This window comes from Glandiceps talaboti, chromosome 15 (assembly GCF_964340395.1).
Source record: "Glandiceps talaboti chromosome 15, keGlaTala1.1, whole genome shotgun sequence".
Taxonomy (NCBI): domain Eukaryota; kingdom Metazoa; phylum Hemichordata; class Enteropneusta; family Spengelidae; genus Glandiceps; species Glandiceps talaboti.
In genome coordinates, this window is record NC_135563.1 from 8,109,702 (window position 1) to 8,123,654 (window position 13,953).

The 13,953-nt window shown below is 36.0% G+C and overlaps 2 protein-coding genes across 2 annotated transcripts in view; both read left to right on the plus strand.

Moving 5' to 3' along the window:
* Window positions 1-261: 261 nt before the first annotated feature.
* On the plus strand, window positions 262-5,337 carry LOC144446911 (acetylcholine receptor subunit alpha-like). Its single transcript, XM_078136757.1, has 6 exons — window positions 262-325; window positions 1,069-1,211; window positions 1,766-1,810; window positions 2,468-2,577; window positions 3,744-4,716; window positions 5,221-5,337. Exons 1-6 carry the CDS (start codon window positions 262-264, stop codon window positions 5,335-5,337), a joined length of 1,452 nt encoding a protein of 483 aa, XP_077992883.1.
* A 1,506-nt stretch (window positions 5,338-6,843) lies between these two features.
* Window positions 6,844-13,953, plus strand: part of LOC144446913 (alpha-tocopherol transfer protein-like) — a 13,809-nt gene continuing 6,699 nt past the window's right edge. Inside the window, exons 1-5 of the mRNA XM_078136758.1 lie at window positions 6,844-6,906; window positions 9,434-9,560; window positions 10,359-10,739; window positions 11,532-11,722; window positions 12,142-12,252. Coding sequence (XP_077992884.1) covers window positions 10,364-10,739; window positions 11,532-11,722; window positions 12,142-12,252 — 678 coding nt within the window. The 5' untranslated portion in view covers window positions 6,844-6,906; window positions 9,434-9,560; window positions 10,359-10,363. The remainder of the gene's footprint in view (window positions 6,907-9,433; window positions 9,561-10,358; window positions 10,740-11,531; window positions 11,723-12,141; window positions 12,253-13,953) is intronic.

The window sequence follows — 13,953 nt, forward strand, 5'->3', positions numbered from 1 at the left end:
AGTCCATGACAGCTTTTGTAGCAATTAATCTTTAGGATTTCCAATTAAAGTATTCTATATGTATACGTAGTTAATGTTCAAGTTCAATTGTAGATAATGTTACATAAAGGGCATAACATTAACTTTGCATTATGATTCTCGACTGCGTCATAATAGTTGGGAAATATTGTGTTGACAAAACTGTTTAGCTCATGAAAAGACTTTTTAGATAGATAAATAATATAAACCTTCACAAGGAATTCAAAGTAATCACATCTCAGAATGTCAAGGATGATGAGGAACACAATTGCCTTCATCATCATCATCACCATCTTCTACTTTCAAGGTAAGCATACTCGTTCTTCAATCCGAGCATCTCTCATTATCAGGGCCAAAGTACCGAATAAACCATATATATATGTGTGTATCTCTCATTACCTTCTGATGACCGTGATGTCTATTTTGCATCGCTCTTATGATTTCAAGTCAGAAACTTGAAACAAAACGTGATCTGGTTGTTCATTGCAACAAAATCATTAACAACGTTGCTGCAATTCTATCGCCTGGCTTAATAGAAATCCTACCAAACAGAGATATCTGTTGAGCCGGACGATAAAATGTAGCAATGTTAGTAAGATTTTTGTTGAGCCGGACAATAAAATGTAGCAAAGTTAGTAAGATTTTTGTTTGGCAAGGCGATAAAATGAAGCATTATATGTTAGTAAGATTTTTTGTCGAACCAGACGACATTTTGTTTCAGGTTTCCTGATATTAGTTGTATAACAGTCAACATGTCAAAAAAATGTAACTCATAGCATAGTTTTCAGCCCTAAATTTTGATTCTGAAAGAGTACAGCAGTGCCTCAACTGCAGTCTACACTACTAAGGCCATTTTACTACAGCCGGTACTGACATTTAGATTGGTCGTCCTTAATTTGTGACAAATTGCGTCCACCCATTCTCAAACCCTGAACAAGTGCATAAGACATTGAACAGTTACATCCTAATAAGAGGGTTGACGCAACTTGTCACGGATTGTCATTGTACAAAAAAAGTGAGAGATTTCTTTTTACTCTTTTTAAAATGCAGATGTTACGTATGCTTCGTCCATGGAAAAACAATTGCAACACCAGTTATTTGCAGACTATAGTGCACACGTTAGACCAGTGAAAAACTTTTCAGACGTACTAATGATAGGGTTTTCCTTTTCTCTCGTCGCGCTTATGGATGTGGTAAGTATTTTGCATAATCAGAACGTAAAAGTTATTGGAAATTATAATCTGTCTATGTGGAGTCGGGTAATTTCATAACTAGAGCCAAACAATATTTTTTAGGCCTAAGCTGAAGTATTTTACTCAAGTGAAGTCCTTAGACATAAAACCTCAGTTATTTTTTTCTAATAGGACATTTATGGAAACGCATACTTTTCATGACATTACAATTGTCTTCTGGCATTATTAGGACAGTTGACTGTATAATAAGGAGTTGCTATGCACGTATGATAAATTACGTCATCGGATATTTCGTAAGTTCAGGTTTGATTTCAGTCAATGCAAGTGATGGTTAAGTGTACATCAGCAGTAAGTAGAACACTGTGAATACCTTTTAAAATGTAGAAAAAAGTACACACCAAAAACATATAAACTCAACTTGTGTTCCCTTAATAATTAATATTAATTGTTCATTTGTTTGTTTGTTTGTTTGTTTGTTTGTTTGTTCGTTTGTTTGTTTGTTTGTCCGTTTGCTTGTTTGCTTGTTTGTTTGTTTGTTTGTTTGTTTGTTTCAGGATGAAAAAAACCAGATCGTTACATTAAGGGCTTTAATAAAACATGTAAGTGAATTCTAGTAATCATGCTATTAACTGTTTGACTCGAATATCAAAGAAATAACATTGCTATACAATATACAAAGACTAAATTTATGTAAATCTATATTGTCTCAAACCTAAAAATCACAGACTACTATAGAATTTATAGAGATCTGAACTAAAACAAAATTTGATAGATTTAAATCTAAAATGTCTTTGATGGTGAGTTTGGTGTTTTAAAAATAGTTTCTTTCATAAATGGAAAAAATGCGGAAAAATACCTAGAACATGTGTGTACTGCAGCTGTGTGTACATATGTGTGTGAGTGCATTTATTTGTATATGTGTGTGTGTGTGTGCGTGTGCATGCGTATGTATATGTGAATGTGTATTTATGTATGTATATATGTATGTGTGTGTATATATGCATGCATGCATGTATGTATGTATGTATGTATATTTGTATGTATGTATGTATGTATGTATGTATGTATGTATGTATATATGTATGTGTGTATGTATGTATGTATGTATGTATGTATGTATGTATGTATGTATGTATGTATGTATGTATGTGTATGTGTGTGTGTGTGTGTGTGTGTGTGTTCGTTTTATAGCATATGATTTGCTAAGACCTACCAAAGTTGGATCCAATAGCACACTTTCTCCTAAATATTGCTAGACCTGGCATGACTACCAATTACAATGGAATCCAGGAGATTATGACGGTATAGAAGAGGTTGTCATTCCTGAAGAATGGGTGTGGACACCAGATTTGGCTCTTGCTAATAGGTAAGCCAACCATTTCGTTTTCCTTCATTTTGACAAGTTAGCGCCTTCATTAACCGGCCATTTGACAATCAATGCTTCATTCCCAATATTGCATTATTATGGCCAGATTTCAACAAATCAAACACAACTAAAAAGAAACTTGATTTGGCTTCCCCTTTATTATAATTAATAGCTATTTCTACAAGACATGGAAGTTTCTTCAGCCCACAAAAAAGGAAATAGGTCCGAAAAGTGTCTTTTTTTGAAGATCTTTGAACTGTATGTAATGGCAATGTTTAGCTCCAAAAATGGATACAGGGCAATTCTATTGTGTGCCTACTTCTATCCAAGGGGACTTGAGCACAGGTTTTCTTTGTAATATCAGAATTTGTACCCAAGGTAGGCGTAACCAGTGTGACTAACATGTGCAAATGAGCGCATCATTCTTACACGAAACTTCCTGCGAAATATAAGCCATACCGCGGTCTGATCATCAACAGGTCTGTCGTATATTGGTTTTGTGTTACTGTTAGATGCTATGATACCACAAAATGGCTTGACAAGAGATTGCGACTACAACGGGGGGTTGTCCTAACAAACAGTGTTCGCTTATTGAGCTTGTGCGACTTTGTGCGATCGTCCCTTAGGTGCCCATACTTACTGTGTGCCATAAATTCTGATGTACGGTGTCCCACAAGTGACACCACAAACATGAACACACGTTTATTCAAAGCAATAGAGTTTTGTGGGTGTCCCTTGAGGTCAACTGTACTGATGGGTTATGTTGCGATATTGTAGTGTTCGTAACCTGTAATGTTTATAACACATATTGTGAGAAACACAAAGTACATATTAATCTGTTCATACTCAGAGTAGAACAATTGAGAAGTTAATCAACTTATTCCATGAACTACATATGCAGGGGGGGGGTTACTCTGAAGCACAGTCACTTGTGAGCTAATATTCTATTCACGGATGGTCATATTACAATCTAGTGACAGTATTAGTTATTCACGAATATTCTAAAAAGTACCATTTGTGATGGTATTTTTGAATATTCGTAAATTTGTGAAACAGTCGATTGCTACAGACATATAAAAAGTGTCTCATATATTTGATATTGCTCATTAATTAAGTAATCAGTCCCAATTAATTTGTTCATTATTCGTATTCTTGATGCATTGCAGTGCGACTGATAACATCATGTTCATATCAAGTTCAAGATCTGTCTCCGTATCTCATAATGGTAGTACCAGGGCCTTTTCACGTATGGTATTGGCCATACCCTGTGTAATGGACATCCGACTTTTTCCCTTCGACACCCAAACCTGCTCAGCGTACTTTTCGTTCTGGCAATACACTCACAACTTCGTACAAGCTGAATCACTAACAGACCAATCCATCATAAATGGAGCAATTGAAAATTCCGAATGGGCTGTTCTAAATGGCACGATTGATGTGATTGTTATGTACACATATTTTCCAGTAGAGGCGTGGTCATTGGTTGTCATGACACTGACATTTAAAAGGAAACCATCGTATTACGTCATGAATATAATTATACCTGCTACCTTGATGGCACTGTTAACACTCCTTGTACACATAATACCGTGCGACTGTGGTGAAAAGATGTCATTCAGCGTCTCTTTATTAATCTCGATGTCTGTCTTCAATTTGATGGTCGGTAATCTTTTGCCGGCAACCTCAGAGTCTGTTCCATTGCTTGCACAATATTTACTGTTCAACACTGTATTTGTATCGTTTTCCATATGTATGGCTGCCGTTGTCCTCCGTCTTCACCATCGTCAGAAGGGGAGCTTAGATATGAGTTTCCGGATAAGGAGGATTTTCATCGATATTTTGCCTCCTTTTCTGCTGATAAAGAAATACAAGTCACCGGGTATTAATAAATACGACACACAACTCCTGTGCAGCCGCTCGAATGTAACTTCACTTTCATCATCTGTCAATCAAGTGGATATAAGTGATGGAAATGATGCTGTGATGGAAGTGCTGGATGAGGCGAATGAGTGTCGCAATGGGAAAAACGAAAATTTCAACTATAGCAGTCATCTCCTGAAAACAAACGCATTACATGAAATGCTACAAGACATGAAACATCTTAGAAGGGAGGCAAAACACCAGGAAGTCGATCAATCGGTAAGTGGAGAGATTGTGTAGTAAATTTGATGAAGACAATATTCTTACAAGTTTAACTAGGTTTTATAATCGGTACTGTAAGCAGTGGCAATTCATGTTGTGTCTTGATGTCAGTCAGGGGTGTAGATAAGGGCTGGCAGCCGGAAAATTCAGCCGGCTACTCCATATTATTTTGCCGGCTATATTTTCAGGCAATTGGCGTTTAGACATTCTTGTTTAAACTACCATTCATCTGATGTTTGGCATATTCATCAGCCTCCCTCGTGGGTTTTGCCGCCCACTATTTCCACCTGCTTTATTAGCTACCTCCCTGTCAGTAAATTAATATGTAGATCAGATTTGGTAAAATTCACGGTCGAAGAATGGACAAGATGTCTTTTTATTTAGTCAAAAAAGAGATTGAACATTGAGTTTGAAAAAAAAACATAAACAAGCTTAGACGGTTTCATTCCACCACTTTGCTATTTCATAACACTTATTCTTCTCATTATTTTTTTCTTACAGATGTTAGAAGACTGGAAATATGTTGCTATGGTAATCGATCGTTTGTGTTTGTGGATTTCTGTGATCGTATTTACTGTCGGTACCATTGCTATGTTCTCACAAGTGTATGCTGATTGATAAATTGATGAATTGATATAACGAAGATGCATTTTTGCGTACTTATGGGATTTGTTCCGATCGATAACCCCTCGAGAATATGATCACTGCACGATGATATATTCAGGACCCGGGCAATAAAAACGTTGTCCGCTATATTCAAATTTTAAACTTTGCAATTAAATGTATGGCTTCTAGATTTACTTCGAAATCACAATAGTAATTTGAATGCATGTACATATTTGTTTAGGCCAGTCTGCGCCAACTTGTTGACAACACATTTCCGTAGCAATGTTTTTCGTAGAGACGGAAATGTACACTGTACACACCTCATAATACTCTGTATGTTCATCACGGAAGCACTAAGATTCATACACAAGATTTCTTCCACGTTTGACTGAGAGACAGACATGTTTCAAACAAATCACTTGTCCTTTTTCAATGTCTACCTGGATCTGACAAAATGATCCAAATTTACTGGAGATGTTAAGTAAACTGGTGATGTGAAAAGGAGGTTTGCTTCAATATATGTAAATTCTGGTGTGAAAGTACTTTGTCAGTTATGTACATCTGACTGTTCACCTTTTGTGATAATGTAACTATATACCTAATGTATGTATCTTATACGTTTACAATGTATCTTTATCTAGGAACTCAAGCAATCGGTACAAGTTACTGTAGTTATGGATCAGAACTTTTGTTAAAGTGGTCATGTGGATGAGGATTGGGTATTTGTTTTTAATTTATCAAATAATTTTTATCATGGTTTCTTACTTGAAAAGTCAATATGAAACAACATAGACCAGGTCCTTGTTTGTAAGTCAATAAATTGCAAAAGATTATATGTATAAAATGTTTATTCAGGGCAGGCTGATGAGCCCTGACTGATGACGTCATTGCAGTCCAAAATGTACCATACCAATAAACATCACAGTCAGTATTCTGTACTAGTGTGATTCCAAGTACTAGTACAATTTACTTCACAAATGAACTTTAAAAGATCAATCCTAAAAATAGGTTTGACAAAGTTACAGGGCACAAATTTAGTGGTCAAAATATCTATGTTATATCCTTTGCTTGTTCATGATTGGCTCAGTAGATGTCTTCACTGAAGTGGAGAGGGTTATTTTTGTGTTTTCCCTGCATCTGAAGACTACACGGGCTGGACAAACATGCACAAGACCGACGCGGGGGTATTTAAGTGATACGCTCGGTGACCAGAAACAATTATTTTTGCCGTGTGAAATTGTCTGTTGTACATTGGTTTTATTTCATATTTTCTTTTGATATTTAGTTTCAGCGATTCCCCGGGTGAATGACAACAAAAACAATTGAAGGGGTAGGGGTATTCTAAAAAAAATGAAGATTTTGTAGTGGAAACTCGTTCATATGCCACCCACACAAGTACAAGTGAAAACATCAAAGCTTTAACTTGAACACATGCATATTTACATGTATTTCCCATGATGCACTTCAAATAAGGTCACCATGCATTGTACCCGAGACCTTAATATACACTCACTTCACTCTAACGAATATTTGACTCGCAGCACTCTCTATACGTGTAGACATTTTTGACATCGTCCACAGGTACGTCGTTATATGAATATGTGAGATAAACTTCTAACAACCCGAGTGGTATTTATAAATATAGTTAGTAAGAGTATATACTGAAGTGTATGTGGTAGAACGAATAATATACTCTCTACATTCTGTACATACTCTAGTATGTCAAAGAATGGATATTTAAATATGTAATTATGTCAAGGTGACCGTTTTCAGACACATTTCGAGTTTAAAAATTCCCCCTTGATAGCGTACCACAATGCATCCTGTCTGTCTGTCTGTCTGTCTGTCTGTCTGTCTGTCTGTCTGTCTGTCTGTCTGTATGTATGTATGTATGTATGTATGTATGTATGTATGTATGTATGTATGTATGTATGTATGTATATTTGCATATGAGTGTGTACATTTGTGTTGTGTTGTGTTGTGTTGGGTTGTGTTGTGTTGTGTTGTGTTGTGTTGTGTTGTGTTGTGTTGTGTTGTGTTGTGTTGTGTCGTGTCGTGTCGTGTCGTGTCGTGTCGTGTCGTGTCGGTGTCGTTGTGTTGTGTTGTGTTGTGTTGTGTTGTGTTGTGTTGTGTTGTGTTGTGTTGTGTTGTGTTGTGTGTGCTCGTACACGAGCGCTAGAATACACTCATGACATACATTTTTCCTACAGTTAAAGGCCTCATGTAAAACGTTTGCAGTACAAATAGGAAATTTTATTTGATATTCTTTGTGTCCTATAAGCCAAAGGGCTGTATGTGGCTTTTTGTTGTAAATTTTATTTAAATACTGTATAATTTCATTTCTTAAGTCCAGATAGGGCACATTAATAAACAATAACATAACATAACATAACATAACATAACATAACATAACATAACATAACATAACATAACATAACATAACATAACATAACATAACATAACAACACATAACAACACATAACATAACATAACAACACATAACATAACAACACATAACAACACATAACATAACATAACAACACATAACATAACATAACATAACATAACATAACATAACATAACATAACATAACATAACATAACGTAATATAACATAACATAACATAACATAACAAGGGCAATGAATGTGAAACACGTTTACTTTATTTCCTGGCGTGGCGTACCCCTTTCACATTAGACTATTTGTTGTACACAGTCGACAGTCCATTCTTTTCTTGTCTTATTCATAGTTTCAACAACTATTATGTTTAGTAAGTAAATAAATGTATAAATAGATAAATAAAAAGATGAATAGCTGGATAGATAGATAGATAGATAGATAGATAGATAGATATATAGATAGATAGATAGATAGATAGATAGATAGATAGATAGATAGATAGATAGATAGATAGATAGATGGATGGATGGATGGATGGATGGATGGATGGATGGATGGATGGATGGATGGATGGATGGATGGATGGATGGATGGATGGATGGATGGATGGATAATAGATAGATAGATAGATAGATAGATAGATAGATAGATAGATAGATAGATAGATAGATAGATAGATAGATAGATAGATAGATAGATAGATAGATAGATAGATAGATAGATAGATAGATAGATAGATAGATAGATAGATAGATTATAGAAATATTTATAGAAAATGGTGACGAATACGAAGATTTACACAGACAAGTTCCATCCTCGATCCTCCCTAGTGGCCTAGAGGGTCAGATACCTGACTATGACAACACAGAATGGGTGAATAAAACACTCGCAACAGAAGAAGAATTCATTTACAATGAACAATTCGGTTTTATTAAATCTAAAAAGAAATATGGTTTCAGAGAAATAAAGAAGCTGGAACAAAATAAATGACAGGGTGTTTACAGTAACTATTGTATATGGCATGGTGACAACTGATGACACTCGTGATGTCACACACCGTAGCTGAAGACATATCCATAGTTGATGAAATGCACTCGTGATTTTCACACACAACTCAAGACATGTCCATACCATATAGTGGATGAAATGCACTCGTGATTTTCACACAAAACCGAAGACATTTCCATAGTTGATGAAATGCACGCATTATGCACTATTACTTAATCGATACATTATCGGTTTGTTTTGTTACGTTATCGGGTTGGTACGTTATCGGGCTGTTACGTATTTGGGTTGGTGTGTGTAAAACAGGCCTACAAAGGGCCAGAAATCCTGCCTAATGAGTAGTACTGCTTATTCGTTTAATTTATAACTTTTGTGTTGTTTGTTCATCATGATAATGTTTATATATCTATACCACAGGTGTTCGTTAAGTTGCCATAATACAGAGAGATGCACTCATGTGAGATTGTCAGGACGATTCTGTCAAAAATGCTGCGTTTTATAACTTCGTGCATATATTTGTTGTATTTTAATTATTAGATTGTTTGCACTGTGGTCTTGTTTCATCTTTTCTTTTACCCTTCATAGTTTCATGAGATCCCGGGAATGAATTTAGAATAAAGAAGATAATTAATTATTCTCAATAAAAGTGAATTTTTAGTTGGGACTCGTTCACTTGCCACTCACTATTTTTCTTTTTGAACAGGTACATTTTGTCTCCCATGATGCACTAGTACAAATAAGTTCGTCACCCATTGGACTCGAGACCTCGGGCCTTGATATACACGTACATATATACTCTCCGCAAGCAGACATTTTAACACCGTCCACAGGTATGTCGTTGTGTTAAGTAATACTATGTTTTGATGTGATAAATTTCTACCACTTCGAATTGGATTCGTGTACCAAGTAATTAGGAAGTAGAGTTATGCTGAAGTGTAAGTGTTAGGCCGTAACATTCTAGATAGAAGAGAAGTATGTCGCTTGTCGGTGGTATTAAGTAATACCACCGATGATATGTAAGTACGGGTCCAGATCAATAGTACAATGTAGAATGATATAACAATAACGTTTAATGTTCAATGTATATAACTAATTAAGGCTGGGATCAGAATTTACTGCATGTAAAGGTTAACAACCGAATTTGTGTTGGACCCACCTTTATTAATTCTAGTGACTTACTTTCAAATGTGTCTGTGACAAACGGAACGTTCGTGCACTTTATTGCATCACGTGTGTGTATATATAGTTCTTGACGATGGCCGTGTGTCATGGGCAGTTTCTGTGTTCTCTTTAGTCAATTTCAGTGTTTGCCATTTTCAGATTGTGTTTGTTTGTTTGTTTGTTTGTTTGTTTGTTTGTATATTCCCCTTTATGGTGCCGTAAAAATTATTTTCCTGTTATGATAAATATGTGATATGTGCCCCTAGCAACCAAAGGCTGAACTATCGATAATACGAACAGAAACTGTGTGTATATATTTGATATGGTATTTATACTTCATTGATGTATGTACACATGACAACTTCGTCCATTCATGTTAGAAAAATATAAAACACTTTGAATGACCAAATCTTTGCAGCAAATCAATGTGAACAAGTCCGTCTCAATATCCCGCGTTTCTCTTTCAGTTACCATGGCAGAACAAGCCAGCCAACCCTACAAATGTACACTCAGTGAGGCGACATTAAAGAAAGCCAAAGAAGAGTTGAATGAAGATCCTTTGACTAGAGAAGAGAAAATAAATGATTTGATAGAAATGTTTAAAACCAGACCAGACATAAAATTCCGTCAAGATGATGCATTCTTGTTGCGATTTCTCAGGAACAAAAAGTTTGAGGTTGATAGGGCATTTAAATCATTGGTTCACCATTATCAAGTTAGACGAGATTATGGAGAAATATTTACAAATTATCGACCATCCTTTATAAAACAGTATTATGAAATGAAACATGAAATGGTTTGCCCTGGTAAAGACTCGGACGGAAGAACTATCATCGCAATCAGGCCAAGTAAGTTGATATTTATATTAAGTACATATATAGTTTACAGACATTTTTTGACATTTTGTCGTCTGCCATGACAAAAATCTCACTAATATTGCTTCATTCAAACGATAAATGTATTTGTCTTGCCATACGATAAAGGGTAGTTGTGTTAGTAAGATATTTGTCAACTTATAACCAGACAATATGAGGTTATTACCCGATATCACTTCTTCGTACGTCGTATCGCCGTGGGTGGCCGTTTCTGCATCGTGACACGAGTCGTTAGACGGCGTGTACTACCAGGGACGTATAAACTGTTTATACGTCCCTGGTACTACGGAATTTGCACGAAGGGTGATAAGACGACCGAAGAGGTGATATCGTGTACTAACCGATTTATAATGTGTTTATGCCCGGTAATTCAAAGAAAATACACGAAAAATACAAAAGAGCACGGCCTATAGTATGGGCCATGTGAATCGCGCGACTCTTATCAGGTGATATTCACGTGCACAGCTGTCTGCTAACCCTGTCAACCTGTTTCGGGTGGTTGTCAATATAATTTATTTCGAAATACAATTTCGGTAGTAGTGTAGGTTCTCTAAAAATATCAGAAAATTCTTTAGTTTGCGTGTTTGGATAGACCGGGTGGATGGCTATAGGGATGGTTATGCGCCTTCCGCACGCCGAGCGTGTAATATATTACCATCCGAGCCGCCAAAAAATTCATCCAAAGTTTATAAGACTGATTTCAAAAATTGGTCTCCTTAGTCGTCGACGCAAATGCATATTGATCCTTAAATACTTTTAATCTAGGTATGGTAAACAATTGTTGTACTGTGCTCGACTGTGCAAGAGCCATTTTAATGCTGTTAGAAGCACTGCTACAAGATGAAGATATGCAGGTGAATGGTATTGTCTACGTCATCGATTGTGAGGGATTTGATTGGCGGTTACTGAAACAAGCCAGTCCATGGGTAATGAAGAAAATAGTGGATTCATATGTGGTAGGCATACATGAAAACATCCGACGCATATTCTGATAAACATATCAAACGTTGCTCATCACAGATACAATTATTGTCACAATTTTAGTTCAGTAAATTACCCAAAGAGGTGTGCTATGTCCGTTGTCATCCATATTCTTTGACCATAAGACTTGAAGATTGGGCATTATTTCAAAGCTTATAAAAATAGTACTTATATACTGAACGTATTTCAATCTTTGTATTACACGATTTGAATTAAACATGTTCATATAAAGATTAACGTTATTTTCCCTGTTAACTTATAAATAATTATGAAAATTGTTTTTTTAGAATCATGATAATCATCATGTCATAACCAGACTTCAAACAGACTGATCACTACCTCACTTAATGTTTTGAAGTTCTTAGTAGTGATCTAAATCTCCTTCCACCAACAGAACTCCGTTCCTATAAGAATCAAAGGAGCCCACTTTATTCGACCGTCAGGGATTTTCAAGGCTTTCTACACCATAATAAGACCGTTTATCCCAGAGAAGATAAAACGAAGGGTATGTATTTATGGTAATAATCATCATAACATTTTTCGTTATCTAAACCAGATTTAAAGTGAATGCCCTTCCGTAAGAGTAAAGCCTTTAGATTTTGTTCCCAAACACAGTATTTGTTGAAATGTGAAATTCTTAGCTGTGGCTATCATGATATGACATGACAAACCACAACCTCTTTTACGGCATTCTTCAAGACACACCGTCAAGATGTATCACAGAAGAAAAATAAGTTCTGGTTTGCAAGAATATACCAAAGTATATGAAATTTGAAGCTTCCATGCTGAAGATATTGCCTAATTACCGAAAATCATTAATTATGCAAATGAACCATTAAGATAGCTATATCAGCAAGCTTTGTATGACATCTACGCTTTGTTACTATTTTCACAGAGTAAATGTTGTCATTCATTTTCCGCCATTTCTGTTGTCAGTCGTTTTAGTGTCTCCCTTGCTTCTTGTACTACCATTTGATTGGCATTCTTGACCTGAAAGATACCATACTCATTTCCCAATAAATGCGTGTGGTGCCATCTTGTGGCGTTCTTTGAACAATGGCAGAAGTGAAATGCGGCCTGGTGTTACTGCAATACGTGCGTTACTGTTTCGAATTCCCCCATAATTGTTGAATCGGAGAGCATTTTGGAAATAATAGTCAGGACAAAAGTATATCTTTGAAGGTAATGCCTTTAATAGAACCAAAGAGGATAAATATATCCCATCACCAGCTAAAGTATAACATTCAAGTACATATCATTTTAACTCGTGAATGTCAGATAGTAGCTTCCATACAAGAAGGTAGCAGCAACTGTACGATAATATGTTAGTCGGAATCTGCAGCATGATCGACTACACGTACTGTAGAATATCTCCTTAAAATACAACCTCTTCTGCAATGAAAAATAAAATACACGATGACTAACCATCCACGTGATTGACAAATCGCATGCATTGTTATTATAATGAAGGGTATAAGATGAATTTTATGTTTCTGTGGGGGGGGGGAGTGGAGTGGGGTGGGGTTATTTTTACTGCTTATTCAAACTTACCTGTCGTATTCTGCACACTTAGGCATAGTACACAAATGAGCAGATGACCTTATTTAAACTATTTAATTTGGCTTGTATGTCGTATCTCTCGTGTCACTCATTCTTATTTACGATGACGTCATTTTATGTATATCTTATTTGCACACCTTCGCTTTCTGACTTTCACTTTTAACTATCCATTTCCACCATGTCTCAGACCACTATAGAAAATCCTATAGTGGTCTGAGTCCACGTGCTTCAGTCATCGACTTTTTTTCTCAAATTCTAGCTGCACCACACAATGTTCAATCTCTGCATTTGGTCTAGTATCCATTTATATAACAAACTCAAACTTATTTTCTCATGCTTTTGCCGCAACCTTCAAAAATTTCGCTGTAATATCTCTGACATTAATACCCCTATCCGCCCCCCCCCCCTCCCCCACGCCAAGGACAGGAATAGTCATTTTTTGAGTTTAACGTCGATACTTGCATAGTATCTTGTTTTTGCTATGACGCTTATGCCCACTTTCACTCGTGTTTCTATTCGGTGATTCACAGTGAACTCACCATCCATATAACCGCTAACAAATCCCTGTTTGGATTTTTCCGGGTCGTCCTCCAACACATCTTTCAAGAAACACTTTGTTACATCCTCTTTAAAGACCCACGCTACA

Coding starts and splice junctions, on each gene's coding strand:
- LOC144446911 (XM_078136757.1), top strand. CDS start 262: ATGTCAAGGATGATGAGGAACACAATTGCCTTCATCATCATCATCACC. Junction 326..1,068: donor CACCATCTTCTACTTTCAAG/GTAAGCATACTC, acceptor TTTAAAATGCAG/ATGTTACGTATGCTTCGTCC. Junction 2,578..3,743: donor GATTTGGCTCTTGCTAATAG/GTAAGCCAACCA, acceptor GATGCATTGCAG/TGCGACTGATAACATCATGT.